Source organism: Phacochoerus africanus, chromosome 2, assembly GCF_016906955.1.
Source record: "Phacochoerus africanus isolate WHEZ1 chromosome 2, ROS_Pafr_v1, whole genome shotgun sequence".
In the NCBI taxonomy this organism is placed as follows: Eukaryota; Metazoa; Chordata; class Mammalia; order Artiodactyla; family Suidae; genus Phacochoerus; species Phacochoerus africanus.
The window spans coordinates 161,544,482-161,568,442 of NC_062545.1; the positions used below are offsets into that span (position 1 = coordinate 161,544,482).

At 34.5% G+C, this 23,961-nt stretch overlaps 1 protein-coding gene across 6 annotated transcripts in view; it reads right to left on the bottom strand.

Moving 5' to 3' along the window:
- RELCH (RAB11 binding and LisH domain, coiled-coil and HEAT repeat containing) overlaps positions 1-23,961 on the bottom strand; it is a 109,622-nt gene that overhangs the window by 25,053 nt on the left and 60,608 nt on the right. For all 6 annotated transcript variants that reach the window (XM_047767015.1, XM_047767016.1, XM_047767014.1 and 3 more), the window contains 10 exons: positions 23,499-23,589; positions 20,511-20,582; positions 16,330-16,470; positions 15,721-15,885; positions 13,451-13,598; positions 9,148-9,304; positions 8,429-8,552; positions 6,545-6,593; positions 3,635-3,714; positions 338-444 (listed from right to left, as the gene is read on the bottom strand). In XM_047767015.1, the coding sequence (XP_047622971.1) occupies positions 338-444; positions 3,635-3,714; positions 6,545-6,593; positions 8,429-8,552; positions 9,148-9,304; positions 13,451-13,598; positions 15,721-15,885; positions 16,330-16,470; positions 20,511-20,582; positions 23,499-23,589 (1,134 nt within the window). The remainder of the gene's footprint in view (positions 1-337; positions 445-3,634; positions 3,715-6,544; positions 6,594-8,428; positions 8,553-9,147; positions 9,305-13,450; positions 13,599-15,720; positions 15,886-16,329; positions 16,471-20,510; positions 20,583-23,498; positions 23,590-23,961) is intronic.

Consider the following 23,961-nt stretch of genomic DNA (forward strand, 5'->3'; position numbering starts at 1 on the left):
AATGAGCTAGTTTTCACTTAGGGCTCCTTTTCCAGTATGGGGATACTAAATTTTCCTCAAATCTATATTTGATTTTATTTCTCCAACTAAGAAGAAGACATATGTCTTCAAAAGAAGGCATATGTCTGTACCTTTATCCCATTCTTTTACTACAATGTACTGATTACAAAATGTTAAAAATGTACAATTAAGAAACCAAAATCAAAAATCTTAAGTCTCAAAACCAAGAGATAAGGTGTGTATGCCAATCTTTTGTAGACTGAAAATATGTACTCTATAAATCCAACTTTAAAACTTTATACAATTAAAAGAAAAAAACTATAAGCTATTATTTTACCCCAGTTCCACAAAAGAAGCTTTCAGGCTATCAAGAGGAGCATGAGATAATGAAAGCAAGGTCATTACATCTTCCAAGAATCCAATTAACAGTTTTCGGTCTTCTTCCTACAGAGGAAAAAGACCGATAATTTCCAAGCAATCGAGCAGAACTAAAAACCATAATTTCCTCGAAAAGTTTAGCAAATAAGGAGGAACTATCCTAGTTTGGAAGCATTTTAGTTAAAGATATTTATTAAACATACCTACGATCACAATGGTATGAAGATAAAGACTGTCTTGATTCATAGATTTAGATCTGTGTTGTCCAATATGGTAGCCACTTACCACATGTGGTTATTTAAATTTAAATTTAAAATAAAAATTAAGTAAAATAAAAGATTCAGCTCCTATATTCGAGTTGTTTAATAGCCATATGTGGCTAGTGGTTACCTTAATGGACAACTCATGATACAGATTACTCCCATCATAGCAAAAAGTTTGATCAAACAGTTCTGGTTTAAAACATAAAAAAGTATATTCTTTTATTAATATCTATTTCTACCAATATCTATTTTAACTAATATCTAGTTCACTTGGCTCTAAACACTTAATTACAAACCACTTAAAACAGTTATCCTCCTAATTGTATAAAGTTATTATCTGAGAAATTATTAGTGAGAAAACCGCACGCTTGCTGAAATATAGACCACCGTGTTCTCAAAAGAAATAGTCACACTCTTGATTAAAAAATAATCTTCATTTTTTATCTTTCTTTAACAAATCATTATTTTAATAATTAGAAAGTCTTTCTTTTTTTACATATAGCACTCTATTAAGAAATATGTTAGAAAAGGAGTTCCTGTTGTGGTGCAGTGGAAACGAATCTGACCAGTATCCATGAGGATGCGGGTTCGATCCTTGGCTTCATTCAGTGGGTTGGAGATCCAGCATTGATTGTAGCTGTGGTGTAGACCAGTAGCTATGGCTCTGATTCGACCCCTAGCCTGGGAACTTCCATATGCCGTGGATGCGGCTCTTAAAAAAAAAAAAAACCTATATGTTAAATTAACCTGAATTTATAAAGCAAGGGAATCTGATATTCTATCTGGCAATAAATATATAATAAAGAGTCATGTACTTTGCCTTTAGGGCTATATTAGGTCAACAGTGGATTCTGCATGTATCAATAGATCCATGAGGAAGACTGGATTACCACCTACCATTTTTTCCCCTACGTAATCAGGTTAATTTAGAATGAAGTAGAGACAAAAGGTTGACAAAAGTAATGATCAGTGTGAATAAAGGATGGACATGTCAGTTTTATAACCTGTCAGCCTACTTAGTGAAGAGCTTAGACAGTGACAAACCAGCATCAGAGACAGACTGGAATAGAGAGTTCACTCATTTTCGTTGCTTACTCTAACACAGAAGTATACATAAATTTGGAAAATAAACTATCGATCTGAAAAAACTTCAGTGAAATAAGAGCTATGAAATATACTTTTAAATAAGCATGGATTCCTTTGATTTGAAAATTTACTACCATACTATTTCTCAATTTTGAAATTTCAAGATAATATTGCTTATGTATTTGATTCAAAATAGGTTTTGTTCACCAAGGCATTCAGGGCAGTGATTTACCCTAACAGAGAATTTAGTTTAGTAAGAAAAATATTAACAGCTGGTGTGTGCTTCTTGAAACACTGGCAATCTATGATAGCCATCACATTTTGTAATTAGCAGAATAGGTCTTAGCTCTTTAGATATTTGGATTTCATTTAGTAACTCAAAAAACATGTCCTCATTTATTTGACAAATCTATACTAGACAGACTACTATGAAGCAAACTTTGTACTTTATTATGCCTTAAGATACAATTTACAGTAAAAATAAACACACTAACCAACCACCAGAGCTTAAAAACAGAAAGAAAAATATTGACATCACAGTTGTTACTATGCTAGGAGAGCTTCCCAAATTAAGGAGGAAAATGGTAATCGTATTGTTGTGCCTGGTAACATGCTAAGACTTAATCTCCATAAATTTAGGAAAGACAATAAATACAATCTATAAAGAATACATGACTTAAAATATTCTAAACACAGGGATTCTGTGAGTATCCAGAAGTAGTCTTAGAAACTAGTGCAGAAGAGTTCAAAAGAATGTTGTATTATTTTAACACAGTTGGAGCTCCTAATGCAAGGTATCATGTGATATTGATTTTAATGCTGTAAGATGGTTCAAGTCTGTTTTGGAAGAAGAGTGCAATAAAGGCAAAAGAAGTTAGGTATTAATGGGGAAAATTCCAGGAAAAAAGATATTCCTATTTGAGTTCACATTTCTAATTCCTAAAAATGCTTTATCTTTAGTTCATATTTTCACTTCACTGGTGGAGACTGCCTCACACTTATAAAAGACTGATACACCTTAATACACGTAATGTGTTTACTCAAAACAATGCTCAGTAGTAGTCTGTTATATTGATGACCACCAGAGAACCACACCTCCTGGTTCATGCTCTCATTTAGTTCCCTCTTCTTGAATCTGGGCTGGCCCTGTGACTTGCTTTAACCAACAGAATGCAGTAGCAGGTGATGAGCTAATTCCAAGGCTAGGCCTTAAGCTAGCAAATTCTGCCTTTGCAATTTGGGGAGCCCTGAGCCATCATGTAATGAGTCTAGCTCTGCTGCTCCACAGGCCCTGCGGACAGAGAGAGGCCCTAAGACTCTATGGAGACTGAAGCTCAGTCATCCTTGCCGAACCCCTTACCAACCAACCATGTCAAATGCAGCAACATAAGTGACCACCAGCAAGACCAGCAGAAGAGATGCCTAGCTGAACAAAGACTGTGAGCAAATAGAAGGGTTATAATAAGCCATGATGTTTTGGAATAATTTATTACACACTACCAATTAAGAAAAATAAAATATTACTAAAAAGTACTTTGTTAAAAATGATGATATAGTATGCTATAGCATTTTGTAGTCTGCATCACCCAACACATATGCTTTGCTTGTTTGTTAATGAAAAATTATCATGAAACACAAAGAAGTTACTAAATAGGAGCAATCTATCATTCCTAACAAAATATCAAGAAGCACACCATCTCTATTTATCCAGCAGAGATTTTCTCAGAGACTTTTATTGAAATATGCTCTCCACTGTAAATTGTTTATTGAATAAAATGAATAAACAAATTTTGTTTTCATTTATGGGTAACATTTTCACTTACAACCACATTAAAAGGCATAATATTAGCTATCTTTCTAAAGAGAAAATACTTTTATATTTTCCAGCGAAAGAATCTTTCCCTTACCTGAATATAACATGTGAGAACTCCTGTTGCATAAATGGGGACAGTAGCTTTAGTGAGGACCCCATTTCCTGCTGAGGAATCTAAAATCACAAAAAGAATTTTAAAAAATCTGAATATGCTTTAAATTTAAAGCAAAAAGTCACAAAACAAATTAAGTTTACAATAACTGATTAATATTATCATTACTTTGAAAAATGGGTTTTGATTAAAACACATATCCACTGATGGTTGTGAAAATACAAGTTAATACTTTACAGAGCTATTATTAGCTTAAATAATTCTGAAAGATGGGAAAAACTTTAAAGCCAAAATAAGATGCATGATCTTATTTGCATAGTCAGAAATCAGAGCTTTCTTTAACACTTTCTCAAGTGCCTATATAAGCAGGTCTTCATAAATTTTTAGGCTTTCAATTTGCAGTATTCAGTAAAATATAAAGACACTCAGCTGAAAGGAGACACCTAGTCATCTATTTAATCTGTTTCCAGGTATGGGATACTACCTCGTTTTCAGTACCAGCCTAGTTCCATTTTCTTCCTGCATCCAGAATGGGGATTCTCAGCCAGACAGAACCCTGATTATTTTCATGGAGTAGGGAGGTTAAGTGATGCATGGGGAGAGGCAAAGCATCCAACCACAGGGAGTATCCTGTGACTACTGTAACCTAGGACAACTGTCTCATAAAGACTACACATGCTCTAATCTATGCAGCACGTATAGATTTAAAAAAGAAGTTCCAGGAGTTCCCGTCCTGGTGCAGTGGTTAACGAATCTGACTAGGAACCACGACGTTGTGGGTTCAATCCCTGGCCTTGCTCAGTGGGTTAACGATCTGGCGTTGCTGTGAGCTGTGGTATAGGTCGAAGACGTGGCTCGGATCCTACGTTGCCGTGGCTGTGGCTGTGGCATAGGCCAGCGGCTACAGCTCTGATTAGACCCCTAGCCTGGGAACCTCCATATGCCGCGGGAAACAGCCGTAGAAAAAGCAAAAAGACAATAAATAAATAAATAAATAAATAAATAAAAAATAAAAAAGAAGTTCCAGAGCTGATAAGACAGTTGCTATTTATAGCACTAACAGCTTTCACTGATTTTAAGGCACAGTTTAAAGTGCTTTACATTTGCTTTTATGTACTCAAACTTTATTACTTTTTTTCCTACTTTTATATTGGTTTTAAATTCTTTAAAGTGAGTTGAAAAGCAATTGGGTTGAAAAGATGTATTTAACTAACTGCCCTGGAAGAATATTCAGCAAAAAAGAAAGTTCCATTTTCATATCAATTAGTATTTGAGGTTTGTTTATCCTCTTGGTAAGAGGAATTTTTTTTTTCTTTGCTTTTTAGGGCCGAGGCATATGGAGGTTCCCAGGCTAAGGGGCGAATCTGAGCTACAACTGCCGCCTACACCAGAGCCACAGCAACGCAGGATACAAGCCGCATCTGCAACCTACACCACAGCTCATGGCAACGCCGAATCCTTAACCCAATGAATGAGGCCAGGGATCAAACCTGCAACTTCACGGTTCCTAGTCAGATTCGTTTCCGCTGCGCCACAAAGGGAACTCCGGTAAAAGGAATTTTTTTCTTTGAAGAGTACTGATGTTGGTTGAGTGTGACCATGGTAGTTGAGAGGTAAATCTGAGGGTAGGAACATAAGCTTAAGTTGAATTTATAGATACAGACTGTAAATAGGGTGGCTAACAATCACTTCCTATATCAACAGCTAAATATTCACAGCTAACTAATAATTCCAAAAGCTATTAGTTTCCAAAATATATAAATATTCTTTACCCAATTTATCATCGGAATTAATAATTTACTAAACAGATAGTACCAACCATTAGCTTTTTCAAACATTAACCCTTTAGAAAGCTATTAAATATAGACTCTGGGAAGCATTTGTCCAAAAAAATTCTCATCAACATTTTCAAAATGTAAAGGAAATCTTTTTTTCATTTTCTACCTCTGAGGCCAGCCAAAAACAGAGTTTTTCAGATCACTCAAATCAAATGACTATGGTAGAATTATCCACACATTCAAAATCAACCAAGTTAAAAAAACAAACCAGGGGGCTCTGCGTTTTTGTTCCTAACATTTTCCACATTTTATTCCTAGAAATTAGAAAAATACACGGAGATATAATATCCACACATAAATGACTTCTTAGGCCAATGGTGCTATAACTAGACTTTTTAAGACAGGTGAGTGAAAACTATGAACAGAGGGGCTGGAGCTGTCCATTAAAGTCTGCAGTTTCTTTAAAATCTCATGTTTCATTTTAAAAACATACATGTATAACTTACATTCTATTCAATTATGTTTTATTTTTTTAAAGTTTTAAGTAACTAAGAATTGGATGTTCTTTTTTTTTGTTAGGGCCGCACAACTAAGTTTAAGTTATGGAAGTTCCCAGGCTAGGGGTCCACTTGGAGTTGTAGCTGCTGGCCTATGCCACAGCCACAGCAGCTTGGGATCAGAGCCTCGTCTGAGACCTATACCACACTGAGCGAGGCCAAGGACTGAACCCGTGTCCTCATGGGTACTAGTCGGGTTCATTAACCACTGAGCCATGATGGGAACTCGAATTGGATGCTTTTTATTTTGTACTTTTCATTATCTCGAATAAACCTCCAAGAATACAAGTACTTAGTCTGAGAAGCTTAGCTTTAGGTCAATTTGATTACAGGGAAACTAGATATTTATAATCAAATTGACAAACATCAGTCTCCCTACCATCTCACAGAAGGATGTAAGATGTGACAGAGTTGTAAAACCAAGAACCGCATAGTGTAAATTTTCCTTTTCAACTGTACTTGCTAGTTTATTATACAATTTGCATATAATGGATAAAGTATTTTTCTGGGAGAAAAGTGAGTCAATTGTTTTTAAAAGTAATAATGAACAAACTTACCAATATTTTCTTCAGACAGTCTTAAAATCTCCTGGAACTGAGGTTTTACCTAAGCAGCCCAAAGAAAAGATCCAAAAAGTTTCAAGGTCAATGGACCAATCAGTAATTAAATAAATAAAATGTTTACTACCAATGGTATTACTACTACTTATTTATTTTGCTTTATAGACCATTGATTCAAGTGGTCAAAGCTATAACAATTCTTAAAAGCTATAGGAAAAAAGAGGAGTTGAGTTACTGAAAGCAACACCTTTAAGAGATAAAATATTGAAAAAAATCAACTCAGGTCATCAAGTTTTCTAAAAGGCCTTTAGTTTCTCCAACTAAATTAATTTCCAAGATGATTTTAAGGGCCCGAAATTATTATCTCCTAAAACTGAGTTTAATGGTAGAAAGGGCATTCAGACAGACATATGATTAAAATCATTGACAAAAAATCTGCTATATATAAATGGAATGAAAACGAAATTCCACTCATTTAGAGTATTTGGTAATTAATATTCATCATGTTGCTATCCATTGGCTTAGATTAATCTTTTAACTTCCTTAAAGTTTAATTTTAAACATCAAATGCAGAATTTAACTTTAAAATTTTAAGTTAGAGCAAATGTTTGTTTCAATTGTTTATTATTAACATTATCATAGATTTCAGATTTTAAGCCACTGAAGTCAGCCACTTACTGTTAAGTGCTAAAATGAACTCCTCATTATTTTTGCAAAACAAAATTAAAATAAATAACAGCTGCTTCTTTTGGAGATGCCAAACAATTTTTTACAATAGTGATTACCAGTAAAATCAAGCTGTATTATTTAATAACTAGGTGTTAATAATGAAAAATGAAAAGGACTTTGTTTCTTCCACAGTAACATCAAGGTCTGGTTTTTGCCCTCCTATTGGCAGGTCAGGCATATTAATTTACAAATTCAATTTAAGCTGAGATGTAGACCACTATGAGGAGATTAATCTACACACCCAGACTTAAGAGAATTAAAAGACACTGAAGGAACTTCTTCATTTCACACATGAAAAGATTAAGCCTGGATACATTAAGTGATTTATTAGAGGACATAAAGATAACATGGTCATAGCTCATTTTCTGAATTTAACCTAGTCCACTTATACCGAACTGCTTTGCTATAAATGTTTTAATAAACACAGGTTTAATAGTAAAAAGCTGCACAAAATTCTTAAATGTCTTGATTAACATATGATTATATCAACTACATCTTTTTGTGTTATTAGGTTTCTAAAGAACTGGCTTTAATGATATGCTATGAAGACAAACAGACTAATAGAATTAAAGAAGAAAGTGGGACTTACACGGACATCACAATATCTAAAACTACACAATAACCCAGATAGGCAAATGGGGCAGTGATTGAAATAAGCAGTTTCCTCTCAAGTGTCCATGCTATTCCATGAACTTGTATCTTTGTAGCAAATATTCTACACAAGCTGCTTTGGTTCTATAATCACCTGATGTTTTGACCAAAGCATGCTGAGTGAATGGCTGCTTCCTGAATCTGTGGTAGATGGTAAAGTACCAGAAGCACATTCAAAGGATTGCTGTTGAGCTCCCTAACTGATACTTCCTGAACTGGAAAGCTTTGAGATATCCACAGTGAGTAGATCTTATACCCAAACCCGGATACAAACTAAGCTTTGGTTAAATCATCTTTGAAAATCAATAAAGATAAGAATATTGATAAAATCAATAAGAATCACTGACTAGAACTTTCCTTTATTCTCATAGTTTTCTAAGATATTAAAATTAGAGTAGAGGAAGAGCTCATGCTTTTATTTACTCTGGGTTATAGCATTAATCAACGTATTACATTTCTATGTCTCTTGAATATAAGAAAACATGGAAATCAAGTTTTTACCTTAGTGTTTGTAAAAATTTTGCCAAATGTCCGGCAAAGGCGCCAGAAAAATCTGGAGAATTCATGGACACATGCAGTTGAAGCAACATTAATTTTGCCAACTATTTCTATAAGTTGCGGCAACCTGAATACAAAAGGAAAGAAAAACAGGCAGGGGATACAAATAAATTATTGTTTCCTTGCCAATTCCTGAGACAAGGCAAATCTTAACAACTTCTGTTCTGCTTTTCATAGCCAGTAAAATTGAAATACTAAGGACTCGTTTGGGATCCTTTGAAAAAGTCTTAAGTTCACATTCTATAAATTTCTTAAAATAAATTTTAACTGATTGTCATAAAATATATGGAAACTTAATAGTAGAGTTCTAAGCATGGAGTTAATGAGATTCAAATCAATGGAGTTGATGCTTCACACAAGAGCTTGGATAACATAGCACCATGCATTTTAGCTCCAAAACCTAGAAGTCTAGTTAGAGTTTAAAATTCATCACCACTTTTAGACAATAAGGTAGCAGACATGTTCTTCTGACATAATAGAGCAGCACCATCCTCAGAGATAAATAACTATATATCTAGTGGTATAAATCTCTTCCTAAAGAAGTTTACCACAGATGATGCCAAGTTATGTTTTCTTATATTTTGTCCCTCAGGCTAAAATAGTGAGCTATCTTCCATTCAACTGATTGAGGTGTACCCAACAAAATGGAGGTGGTAACTTACAATTGATTGACAACCCATAGTAAACTCTCCCAGCCTGTTGTACCCTCATGTTCCAGCTGATAATCATAAAGTTGTAGTAGCACTGCCAATTGCTCACGGCTTCCAATAATAGTAGACACATCTTGAAGTGGTGACATAGGCCGAGGGAACCTGGTCACTATAAATAATAGAAGCAAAATAAATTGCATGGAAGATGGCATTTTGGAAAGTGAGCTATCCTGTCAAAAGAAAAGTAAGATTCTGTCTCCTGATATTTATTTAGCTTATTGTAGACTTTAAATATAAAACAAAACATACTGGATAAATCATTTTTAGAAAAAAAAGGAAATACAGTTGACCTCTGTATAACTCAGGGGTTAACCTGCCTATAACTTATAGTCAGCCCCCTGTATCAAAGGCTCCTCCACATCCATGAGTTCACTCAACTGTGGACCATGTAGTATTAGAGTTTTAACTAGTGGAAAATATCCTTACATATGTGGACATGTGCAGTTCAAAAACCTGTAGTTTATGAGTGAACTGTGAGTTCCTGTCATATGGACGAATTTAACAAATCTCAAAAATTAAGATTTTATAAGACTACATAGCTAATAAACAAATACTGTAATGAAATAGCTTGCCAGTGAAAATTAAAATTTCCTGTGGTTTAAATTAAAATATTTCCTTCACAGAGTAAGAAACTAATTGATTGATAGCAGGAAAAAATTGTTCAATGCCAGAGAATAATGACATAAAGTACATTAAAGCTTGAACTGTATAGGCTTCTTAAGTATTTAATTTCCGATATTATACGCTTTAAAAAATTTTCTACAGTTTGATAAACAAGTTAACAGAAAGTGTTAAAACCAGTGAGCAGTAAGACAAAGCAAAATGTACTATAAATATCATAACAAGGGTCTCATGTATATACTTCAAAAGTTTTGGAGAAAACTGAAAAAATTACTTTTAAATTATGCAAATAAAACCTGAGTATATACTAGTATACTTTAAAATTTGAACATATCAATATAATTTATGATTCTATAGATTATAATGAGATCCCAGGTTATTAAGAAATAGGTCTTAAATGGCTAAGGGAACAATGCTACCAAGAGCTCATTAACTGTTTGTCAGAAATTTCTAACAGCCCAACTCCTGAGTAGAGATTAACGCCCTAAAAAGACACAAATAAGGATGTAGCATTTCCTCAAAACACATTAACGGCTTAATGATAATCATTAAACTTAAAGTATGAAGTAACTGTAAAACTGCTCAGAGACAAAATTAAGATGTTATCATTTTCCTATGCCCAAGGCTTTTAACAGTATCTTAAGTGCAGATAAAGGTTATCCCTTGCTAGCTGAAGATTCCTATTTCCTATCATAATACACAAACAAATAAATGAATTTGGGTAACGTGGTATTCCATACTATCTGAGGTTTCTGCTGGAACTGTCACTATCTCAACGTAGGAATAAAACAGATTTGGATGTGGAGGGTTATCTGTACTTCATATTTTTATATCATGTCAAAGCATAACTGACATAACTTCAAACAAGGTTATATTGGTCACAATCTGTGATTCTATGAGGGAATCTATATTATTCCTTCAAAAATACTGACAAATTATTGAAAATAGTTGAACAGTTAAAAGTAAAGATATGTCAAGATTTACTGTAGGAAAAGTAAAGTCCAAAGATTTAAAGCTAGGTCCAATAAAAGCAAAACAGTGTCAAGAAGTAAGCAATTAGTTGGATAATTCAGTTACAGCAGATAAGCATTCAGAATGATTTAGGAACCTGAAAGCACTATTCTATTTAGCAAGACTTAAAAAAATTTGAGCATCTAACTTACAGCAATACAGAAAGGTCCTTGGCATTTTAATAGGCTGGCAATACACTAGCATTTTATTGTCAAAAAGTAACCAAAATTATCCAAAACCAACAAAATAACTGCTGTTATGACTCTTTAATGTATTTCCCTCTTACTAGAATGTAAGCTCTGTGATGGCAGAGTTTTGTCTATTTTATTCATGACTGTGTCCAATGTGTTTAAAATGGTGCCTGACATAAATATTAGTGCTGTGGAATTTCCATTATTTAAGAGAAAACAAATAAATATTCACTTATAATAAATTGTATTCCAAATTATATAGATGTATAGATAGACCCTAAATAAAGATATACTAATCCTCAGATATAATAAATGTATTATAACCTATATGTGAGTGTGATAACATTAACATTTATAGCTACTGTTAAAAGAGTCAAACTAAGTCAATGAAAACTAAAACTAAAAGATTATTTTTGGTATGATAAAGACATAATCATAAAGAAAGCTCACATAAACACTGGAAGGAACATGTTTAAGATGGTAAAGCAGCTTCGAAAATTTTCTATCTGATCTCTAGCATGTGCTTGACAATAGGCAACATCCAAGAATTATTTGTTACTTGAATGAATGAATGAATGAATGATAGCAAATGCTAAGGGTTAAACTGTGTCTCCCTTAAAAATTCATATCTTGAAGTGCCAATCCTAGGCCCTCAGAATGTGACCTTATTTGGAAACAGTGTTATCACAGATATAATTAGATAAGATGAGGTCATACTGGAGTAGAGTGGACTTCTAATCCAGAAAAAATGATCCTATAAAAAGAGGAAATTTAGACACACACACAGGGAGAACAGAATGTGAAGCTGAAGGCAGAGATTGGGGTGATGCGTCTCTAAGCCAAAGAACACCAGCAAACCACTAGAAGCTAGGAAGAGGCTTCCCAGCTTCATGGCCTTCAGAAGGAGACAACCCTGCTGACACTGATCACAGACTTCTAGCCTTCAGAACTCTGTCAGACAGTAAATAACTATTGTTTTGTTTTGTTTTTTTGTCTTTTTGCTATTTCTTTGGGCTGCTCCTGCGGCATATGGAGGTTCCCAGGCTAGGGGTCGAATCAGAGCTGTAGCCGCTGGTCTACGCCAGAGCCACAGCAACGCAGGATCCGAGCCGTGTCTGCAACCTACACCACAGCTCACGGCAACGCTGGATCGTTAACCCACTGAGCAAGGGCAGGGACCGAACCCGCCACCTCATGGTTCCTAGTCAGATTCGTTAACCACTGCGCCACGACGGGAACTCCTAAATAACTATTGTTAAAGCACTAGGATTATGGCACTTCGTCATAGTGGCCCTGGCAGAGCAATACAGCGAGACAGAAAGAAAGAGAGGGAATTAGAAAGATAGGCAAGTCCCTAGACAGATGAAGTGTCTTAATGGATGGAGAAGTAGAACCTAAAGCGGCAAGCTATGAGAGCTTTATGAAGATTTATCTTAAAAGTTTGAATTTTCATTCTCCTCAATATCATTAAAAAACATTAACTCTATCCCCATCCATTCTCAATTTTCTAAGTAAAACTGGCATCCAAACAGTATACACCATTTTTATGCTGTGCTTTGTGTATTCTTGGACATGCTGCTTCATATACCAAAGATTATAGGTAGCCCAGTTTACTTTGTATGAAAACTGCAATTTTAAAAACTGTTGATTTTTCTCAATGTTACAATTCTTGCGTCTATCAGAAGCCTGTAAAAGACATGGATAATTTCACAAATCTGAAAAAGATGCAAAGGGATCTCAAACATAGTAAGATGCAAAGGGATCTCAAACATAGTAAGAGCTTGCCGACAGCCATTTATCATGAGGGCTGGGTGCAATGAGGCTACCATATGCCATGGATTAAAGGTCACTTGCTGATTAGATTAGCTGGACTTTGAGCTAAGAAAATACTGGCTTTTGTGATTAATTCATGTATTTCTGAAAATAAGCCATATTACTCCTTTAGGAAAAAAAAAAAAAGAAAATTGTGCTGTGTATGCTAATATCCCTATCAAGGACATAGTAGGAACGAGTAATTGTATTTACCTTTCCCTACTGAAAATAAGATGAATAGCTGGGAAAGAAAAAAAATGAAGGAAAGTAGAAATGAAAAGCTTCATAAATTGGCCATGACAACTATTAATTCAGCTCTATTAATGAAAGGAAAGACTTATTTCTGATTGATAACACTGAAAAAAGAAAGATCATAGAAAGACTCCAGATTAAAAGAAAGTATAAATATAAAATAATACCATGAGGCTTATCCATAAAAGATGAAGCCATGCAGTTCCCTTGATATCATATAATCTATGACCACACGGTTCCACACAGATAAAACATTTTAGTAATTATGCTGTCATATAAAGTGATTTTTATAATTTTAATCAAAAACAATTCTTTGGGAGCTAAGATGTTAATATTCTACATCCTTCTCTATAATTTTTGTTCAGTACCTTCTATTTGTGGCACTTCACCATGGAGCTTGGCTCTGCTGGAGAAAGGTGCATTCTGTAGCACTAATGCAAAGAGAGATGGGATCAAGGACTGCAAGGCAGACAGATACATGTGGAGCTTATGTTCATCCAGCCCGTGTTCTCCTTCCTGAAATGTAAGGAGGTAGATGCTAATTTTAGTCTTTTGAAATTATGTATTTATGTCGTTCTTCCTTTCTGTGGCAAATGATAAAACATTTAAGGACATGTTTATGAGACTCACAGCATAAAGGAGATGTCTATGAATCTTTTCTGAATTTCTCTGAGTATGTGAAAATATGAAGAAGTGCTAAGGCACTATAGAAGTAAGAGAAACTTTTATATGGAAAACTTTAGGGTGAACATCAGTCATTTCTTTTTGTATGGAACTTCTTCTACAGTTCTTTTTTTTCCTTTTAAGAGGGTCTTCTCTTTTCAAATGTTTTAAGTCAGGTTAAAGAAATTAAAGTGAACCATAGGAATCATTTTAAACACTTAACTGTTAAGCCAGCAGCCGAACTTGCTATTTTACTTTCCTACTCCTAACTCCTCTTTACAGATTTGGCGACAACTATACTTTCCAGGATTGAAAGCACTTAAAAAAAATTCAATGTATAGATAAAATGCAGGAGAAGAAATTTCAAAAGGAAACAAAATAAAGAGGTAACAGGAAAAAAAAGCAGTAAAAGGATCACCATGAGTCACAGAAATCAAATATTAAAGTTAAAAAATGGGATCCTTAGAAATGAAAACATTTATTGCTATTCAAATCCACTTGAGCTATCCTTATTATAAATATCAACTGTGTCAGAAATACCAGATATATTAGTTATTTACTATCAAGCTCTAACTTAGTTAATTTCTTCATGGAAGAATTACCATCTGTGCTGAATACAGCAGCTAAGTTTAGTAACAATGTGGAGTTAGCTGTGTTATGAAATGGAACAAAAAAATCCCCCAGGTACAGATAATTCTCAGATAGAAGGAATGTAAACATTAAAAAAAAAACAAAAAACAAAAACAACAAAAAAAAACCCTTTAAAAAAATTCCCTAGATTTCGGAGTTCCTGTTGTGCCTCAGCAATAATGAACCTGACTAGTATCCATGAAAATGCAGGTTCGTTCCCTGGCCTTGCTCAGTGGGTTAAGGATCTGGTGTTGCTGTGAGCTGTGGTGTAGGTAACAGACGTGGCTCAGATCTGGTGTTGCTGTGGCTGTGGTGTAGGCTGGCAGCTACAGCTCCAATTCAATCCTTAGCCTGGCAACTTCCACATGCTGTGGGTGTGGCTCTAAAAAGGCAAAAAAAAAAAAAAAAATTCCCTAGGTTTCATAAAAAGATATATTTTAGTTTACTTGTCTATATTTTTTAACACCTATTTTGAACTTTATAGAAAAAAAGCCCAATTTTTAAATTAAATGAATATATGTATATACATATAAGACTATCTACAGAGTAGTCAAAATACTTGGTAAGAGCTTTATAGATTCCTTAAAATTTAGGGGTAGAAAGGGCAAGAGTTTGTTTTCAGAGAGATCCTGGTTTTGTCATTTAACAGCTCTAAGATTCTAATCAAGTTTCTTAAACACTCAGTTTTCACACAAAAAAACAAAATATAATTCAAAGGGTTACAAGAATAAAATACACATTATAGTATCTACCTTAATGATACATAATTAATATACACAGTAAGGAAATGTAAGTTTTCATTCCAGGCTCTAAAATCAACATACAGTATAAAAATTAGACCAAGAAGTTTCCATTGTTTCTTCAACTTTTTTTCAATTCTTTTACTTGGGAAGACTGGAAAGTTCATTTTAAAAAGTGAGGACATGAACTACTGCAGTGAAATAAAGTATGTTGCTATCTTGTAAATAAGAAAGATATTAAAAGGTCTTGAGAGACTCATGTTTTTGTTATCTCTGCATTCTGGGAACTGATACTTTACCTAAAATATTTACGTCTTCAGAAGAGGCTAGGAAGAGGCAGCATTGTGAATAGGGTACAAGTTAGTGCCACAAAGATGTTATTTCAGTCAACAAAGTCAGATCATGCCCTTTCTCCTCTAGCTTCAGCCAAGCAGAACTTCCTCATATCTCTCTTGGCTCTAGACCAGTAGAATCTTTAACAGGTAATTTATTAGAATGTTCAGTTAAGTGGTATTTTCTGTCTCTGTTCCCCAACACTCTTTCAAGATGCCTTAAAACATACCTTTTACATTTCCATTAACTATATAAGTAAAGGAAGCATTTACCCTGAGAAGTTTTTCAATCTTGTTCAGCAATGTGGGTATAAGATGAGACTGTAAATTTCCAAGTTCTGTAGTCCAGGCAGCATAAGCTGGTAAAAATACTTGATGTGTTGCACTAACTACTCTTTCTGAGGGATCACCCAAGGCTGACAGCAACAATTCAAAACCCTGCCAAAAGGAAACAGGTAAAATGCAGATTAAAAAAAAAAAAAGAAAACCTAAAAAAACAATGAAAAAAGTAACAAATATTTTGTAATACATTTAGGAGACATTTTAAGCAAGAAAAAAAAAGTTCATAATCCTACCCTTCCCAATTTCTTTAAAGAAAAATGTCATGTATCCATTGATGGGGAAATCAAAGTGAAAGAGTGGTAACAAGGCACGCTTGTTGGCAATTTCCTGCCATAAAACTGTGGCAATACTAAAAATGAATAAAAGCATTTTCTCCTCAGAATTGCAGAATTGAAACCAAGCAGCCAACTTCAACTGGTTAAAGTTGACACATGTGCCATTCCTACTATAGATTATAGGGTATCTGAATCAGAGATTTGGAATATTTTACTATTTGGAATTTTACAATGGGATAAATGGGATGCATTCTGAAAAACATACCTGTTGATATTTGTCTGGATCATCAATGTATCCCATAATGATACCGAGGCTTTTGATCACAGCTTCTCTCACCAAATCTGCCTTATCTTCCATTAACATCTGTTGCAACATTGAAAGAACCAAGGAGCTACGGATTTCTTTCTGAAAATCAACACGATCGTATTTTACTATTTAACACCAGTGGCAGAAAAGTATAGACAATAATATGACAGATATCCATCTACTCAGAATCTAGATTAAATATTATGTTAACAACATTTTGCTATATTTGTTTCAAGTCTTCATTTTTGAAAGATGTAAAACACACCAGACACAGCTGAAGTATCACTCACCTCCACCTTCTCCCCCCTTTTCTACTCTCCTTCTCTAAAGATAATGCCGTCTATCCTGTACTTGGTATTAATTATCTCCCAGAATATTTTTATATTTTTACTAAATATGTGCCAATCCCTCAGACCCTTACAGAGAGCACTTTGGCATAGTCACCACTCGGCTATAAGCGGACAATGACTCTTCTACCACTACCTGTGCAACTCAGAGAAGTGCGCTGAGGGAGGGATTATAAAAATGACTCTGGTAATCAAAACTTTTGCCTGGGGCAGCTGTGTGGAAACTTTATAAAATCTTGGTATTCCTGGAGTTCCCGACGTGGCGCAGTGGTTAACAAATCCGACTAGGAACCATGAGGTTGTGGGTTCAGTCCCTGGCCTTGCTCAATGGGTTAACGATCCGGCGTTGCCGTGAGCTGTGGTGTAGGTTGCAGACGCGGCTCGGATCCTGCGTTGCTGTGGCTCTGGCGTAGGCCGGTGGCTGCGGCTCCAATTAGACCCCTAGCCTGGGAACCTCCATATGCCGCGGGAGCGGCCCAAGAAATAGCAACAACAACAACAACAACAACAAAGACAAAAAAAAAAAAAATCTTGGTATTCCTGTTCTTTGAAGAACTGAAGAGAAAAAATTCAAATGGAATGGTAAAATATGAGAGTAAACTTTAAAAGTTCTTTAAAATGTTGCTATTTTCAGATGCTACTATTTAATATGTCAACCACTGTTGTGTCTTTTAATTTTACACAGTTTTCCCCCATAGTTTTAGCCCAGTTAATGGCTGAGGTTAGAATAAAGAGTTACAGTTATACAAATTCTTGCCTTCCCTTTCCTTTTTTGTACCATTACTGTAATTTGATCAATTTATAAAATTCTTTGAACCTAAGCTTGTTTAGGTCCTTTTTACATTTAAGAGTTAAAGTAAAAAGATATGACCTTATTTACAGCATGGTTTGGTATGTAGAGCAAGGTCTGAAAGACGTTTTTAAATGACCTATTTTTTGTTTACTTTTTAGAAACAAAAATATATGTTAACTTTAGCAAATTTTGGTCAGATTTAGGTTGTCTTTTAGTACAGTCTGGTTTATTTATCCTTTAGGCTAAAAACTGCACCCCAAAGTTTTTTTTAAAAGAATGTTAAAAGGGCTTTTAGATTCATATCAGCACAGGCAATAGGACAGAGCTAAGTAAACTTCAGCTGGGTATGTGCTTTGCAGTGACCTAGGCTGAGGTCAACTGTGGCAGTTTCAGCATGCTAAGGGAACCCACAGGACAAGTCAGGAGGCATTACTCCCTCAGTAAAACACTGAGGTTTTACTGCTACGAGTTACAGTGGGGTACAAGGAAAGTGGAGATCCATGGAGGAAACATTAAGCCCATTATTAATACTGCTTAGCATACTAGTACTAGGAGCAGTGTGGAACAGTTTACTTCTTTGCTAGCATGTGACGTTCATCTCTGTCTTGGAACAATAAATACTAGGATGCTCAAATTCACTCATGTATATCTATCTGTATGATTTATCACAACAAAAAGATACCAGTTTTCTCTTAAAAGATAGGAAAACGTTAAAAAAAAAGTTTGATTATGCCCGGTTCCTGGTGGAGGTATAAGAACTCCAACGCACTACTCGTAGGAGTACAGTCTGTGCTATCTTGGTTGGGGGCAATTTAACACTGTCAAAATAAAAAATGCAAATACTGAAAGAACCAAGATACAGCAATATCAACAGTGAATGAAATAAAAAATGCACAGTTTCCCACACAAGGGATAAGGAACATTGTATATGATTATTTCTGGGTAAGAAAAATTTAAAGGACATAAAAATGCAAGCTGGTATATACATAAATTTGTATTTTTTGTAAGTATTAATTAAAAACCATTAACTTTAAATGCATATCTTTGGAAGGAATTACTAGGGCCAAAGAAGTCTTTGATTTTCATTTTATTCTTTTCTATACTGCACAAAAATTTTTAACAAAAAAAAAAAACGTTACTGGAAGTGAGACTATGACTTATTCTTTTCTTTATGTTTTTCTGAATAAAAAATGTAATAAATCTTATTTTTTAAAAAGACAACTGTTGTACTATTGGTTTTTCCTTCTTCACTAAAGAATATGAGTAAACAGTAAATGCAACATAAATAGTTCATGCATTGTTATACAATTCCAATTTTTGTACCCTTTTAAAAGAACAACAGTACAAAAATGACCCTTTAAGGCAAAAGTCAGCAAACTTTCTGGGCCAGATGAGATGTACTCTTGGGTTTGGGAGCCAAAAAGTCTCAGGTGCAACTACTCAACCCTGTGGTTGCCGTGTGTAAGCAGACACAGACAATATACAACAAATGGATGTGGTTATGTTCCAATAAATCTTTATTTACAAAAGCAAGCTGTGGACTAGATTTGGTCTCCAGCCTGTGTTTTGTCAAGCTCTGCTTAAAACTATGTTTGTTTCTACCCCTTCTAAGTCGTGGACCTATGGGAAGATACTTAAATGTGCACAACAGTCCAGTGGTTCTTTTTCTTTTTGGTGACAGCATTCCTCCAGTCATTTAAAAATTAATGAGCACCTCGAACAGCTTTTGTTTGGGTGGGTAATATCTATTAATACCTATCATATTAGAAATTAAAAATGAAAAATTTTAAATTATTGTCATTAAAATACAATAAACTCATTAGAGGTTAACATGAATAATGAAATGATAATTTTAATGACAATAACTATAAACAAAAAAATAGTAACAAGAATGGTGTTGTTTTACATTTTGTTGCAAATCTCTTTCATGTCTGACTTGAAAGAAGACAGGTAGATCCTCTTACCTGCTCTGCATCCTATTGTGTTACGTTGTTTTGGCTGAAGTATTTAAGAAAATCTGACCTTATACAGACATGCAATTGAAAAAGGAAGAAGTATTTTCATAGCCTTTTCTGATAAAAACAGAAGCTATCAAACTCAGAGTGGTGGATACAAGTTTTCCAAAATTCTTGTTCTCACTTAAAAGTTCCAATTTTATCATTGGCAATGAATGCTGTCTACTCGTTTTCCTTGAAGTGACAGGCTCTGTTTCATTCATTTTTATAAAAATGCCTGCCAAATACCCACATTTGAATAACCACTGCTTGTTTTTTCAGGGTGTGTTAAGTAAAATCAGTATCCCACAAGTAGAACAGTTGGTTCAGCTCATGGCTCAAACTATTCACATGCTTTTCCTGAAACAGCCACCACAGTTCAGAATGCAACAAAACGGCTTGATATCAGTATTTTCCATTTTATCACACAGAATATTAAACAAAACCAGACAAAACAAAAAACGCACACTCAGTGTAAAAATTCAGTAGAATTCACAATTTTACTAATTTTCCAAGCTTATTTTTGAGTGAAATTGACTTTTTCTGCAAGTTCATGGCAGTAAAGAATACAATCGTCTATTTGGGTGTCATTGACTTTATCAGTGCTAATGCACTGGTACTATTGCCCATTACAGCTTTTGTACAAACAGCGTATATGTCACCGCAAAGAAAAATCAAAAAATGTTTTAATATTACTATGAAAATAATTCTCATCTCATGGACCTCTTTGAAAGGATCAAGAAACCCCCCCACTCCCACTCCCGCCTTGCCAGGGTCCTGAGAAATAGCTTTTCAGGTTTAAAGTATTTATACTCATGCAAGATCAATGATTAATGTAGCTTACTGTCTGCAATGCCATGTGGTATAAACATAAACCTTTTCCTTTTGGGGTCATCTTTCCCCTTTGTTAGGACAGAATTTGGATTAAAATGTGTAAGACACCTGAAAAAATTTCTATATTGTTAAAAAACAAAATAAAAAGGTTTTTAAGAAAAAAATTCTTACAGGAAGGTAAGGTGCCAGTGCTCCACAAGATTCTGCCACGAGCAGTCTTCTTTCTGGGTATTTGTGATTAATCTAGAGTAAAAAATAAATAAATCAAGCATAAACAGCATACTCTCCCTTCCTCCAAAAGAGAATTATTTTTCACCACAAATCCTGTTAAGAATGCAATAAAGCTTCTTTCTTTTCCACTTCTGGGGATCCCTATACCTGGATTAGGATTAAGGGAGTTAGGGAGAGCCTAAAAAATGAGGTAACAGGGGTTATTTGTTAGAAAGAAGATAAGGCAAAGATAAAAATTTGGCAAGGTGACTATAGATTGCGGGCACTAAGCCTTTCTTAGGATGACGTCAGGAGCAATCTTCTCCTTCCCTAGCAACATTAGTATATTTTTTAATTTCAAAAATCTGGCTTCTGGATATTTATTGATATGGTCTATAATATGTGCCAGGGTTGATTCATCAGTCCTCTTTTTTTAACCTAGGGAATTAGGATGTAAATTAATCGATGATTTAACCAGAGCCCTTGACTGGTGTTATGATTTTATTTTTAAAGGAAGTAGATGCCAATCCCTTCCTGTTTGTATATGCAAGATGATGGGGTTTTGCTATTGTAATGACTACACTGAACCGTAACAAAAAATAACAACAACAAAAAATGACACATACTGGGTTTTGTTCCCATATGTCTTCTTCATAGAATATAAATCTTTCTTTGACTGGAAAAGAAGTATATCTGTTCTCATATTCCCATATGAAAAGGTGACATAATTCATTAATGTATTGGATGCCTAAAATTAAGAAAAGAAATTATGTAGCAATCTACTGGGCAACAAACTAGAGGTAGGCGGCTAGAAAGATCCCCAATATCCATGTTCATTCAGGTTACAGAAGAGGTGGTGGGAGGGATGGTGATAACTGACATTTCTGAATTAAATTTAATCCAGAAATAGTAACCTCAAAACAAAATGGCTTGAATGTCATAGTATGTTATACAGAAACTTTTATTCTGCTTTTCTTTAGTCTAGCAAAACAGTCTCAAAATGAAATGTACACACAAAAATCAACTGTATTTCTATATACTGGCAATGAACAACTAGAAAATAAAGAAGATTCTATTTACAGTAGTACTAAAAAGAAATACTCAGGAATAAACTTAATTTTTTTTTTTTGGTCTTTTTGCCATTTCTTGGGCCGCTCTCGCGGCATTTGGAGGTTCCCAGGCTAGGGGTTGAATCGGAGCCGTAGCCACCGGCCTATGCCAGAGCCACAGCAACTCGGGATCCGAGCCACAGCAACGCCAGATCCTTAACCCGCTGAGCAAGGGCAGGGATCGAACCTGCAACCTCATGGTTCCTAGTTGGATTTGTTAACCACTGAACCATGACGGGAACTCCAGAAATAAATTTTAAAAGTCTATAAGTTATGTTCTAAAAACTATAAAACATCATCGAAAGAAATTTTAAAAGACCTAAATAAATGGAAAGACAGCTTAAAATCATGGACTGAAAGGCTCACTTTTAGTATGGCAATATTCTCCAAATTGATCTACAGATTCAACACAATCCTTATAAAATTGGTGGTATCAGATTATGGCTATGATTATTATAAAATTTCAGATTATTATAAAATTTCAGCTATCTTCTTTGCAGAAACTGACAAGTTGATCTTAAAATTCATACAGAAATTCAAGGGACCCAGAATAGCCAAACAATCTTGAAATATGAGAACCAATTGAATGGACTGGGGCTTATTTTGGGGGGTAATAAAATTGTTTCAAACTTGATTGGGGTGATGATTGTGCAACTCTGTGAATATACTAAAACTAATTTAACTGTACATTTTAAATAGGTGAATTGCATGCCATCTGATTACATGTCAATAAAGCTTAAAAGAGGAAAATGGAAAAACATAAAATTACAGATACTTATATATAACTGTACAGAATTGTAAAATCAAAGCTGTAAATACTGTTTCCAACTTAATTTGACTTTCAGTGATTACAGCCTTACCCTAAATTAGTATACTCTAAAATCTATAGATGACATAAAGGACTGTTATAGAGAACATGACTATATATAATGTTTCCTTTTGACACCGATTCTACCACTAAATTTTAAAGAAAAAATGATTACTCAAAGAAATTGGGAATAGAATTCTAAAAGACCATACACTTTAGTGATATTTCAGAGACTGATATTTTTTCTTAAGAATAAGTGACAATGCTAGCATAAATAAGGCCATGAAATTTGTCTTCATAAGTAACAAATCCATCTTTTTAAGATAGTGGAACAAGTTGCTTAATGACCTAAACATCAAGTCCAGAAAGTCAATGATTGTAAGTTCTTTAGAAGACTAGAATACTAAAATTCAAAATAAAACCAAAAGTATCGTTAGTAAATAATGAGTTGAATTATAAACCTTCTACATCAAAGGTTTACAGTTTACATTCTGTATGTATTTGTAATATAAAATATACAGATATTATCTCTATTATCTGTCTACCTATACACACATACACAGCTTCTTGCTTTCCCTTGAACTCATCAGTTTTTCTGTTTTTATTTTGTGTTTCACTTGATTCAGATCCTTGTCTAAATATCACTTTCTCAGAGATCCCTTCTCTGCCACTCTTACGAAAACAATATTTCCCATCACTCTCTAACCCTTACCCTGTTTTTTTATTCAGTTTATAATATTTGTTTACTCTTATCTCCCCATTAGGCTGTCATTATCTTTTATTCACCACTGTATCCCAGTGACTGAAACAGTACCTGGTATTGGAACTAGTGTTTTTTGAGTATTTGTTGGAAGAATGACTAAAGCCAAGCATCCCAGAGCTTTCTGAAGCACTATTATTGAATCTCTATGCTGGGCTACAGAAACGGCAGATAATTTATATCCCATATATTTCCTAATAGCATTTTAAAAAGATAAATGAACATTTATAATAAATTACAATAGCTAGGGAAAACCCAATACAGTTATTTACCTGTTCCCAACATTGTGGTAAAAGTTCAGCTTCTACACGTGTTGGTCCAACATGACGTGCAAATGCCACACACCCCGTTAGTATCATCTGCCTGAAAAATAACACAAATGAATAAAGACTAGTATTTGTATTAGAAAGCAGAGCTAGGACTAAGGGTTAAAACGAGCTCTAATTAACATGAAGAACCATATTTCTGTACAAATAAATTAGTCTTTTCACAAATGGCTAGGTGCCACCAAGAGAATTAGTTTCTTAAGACTAGTCCCTCCAGCAGTGGCAACACCATTTGTGAGAGATGTTGTGAAGGGATTCTCTATTGAAAGGAGTGAGGCTGAATCTTATAATCTCCTAAATTAACTTCCCATATATACATCTGGAGATTATGGTTAATGCTTCAGCTTCTAATGAGTTTCAGTTTCTAGCCACTAAAACATCGTGATTATTCTCCCAGTATTTCTATAAT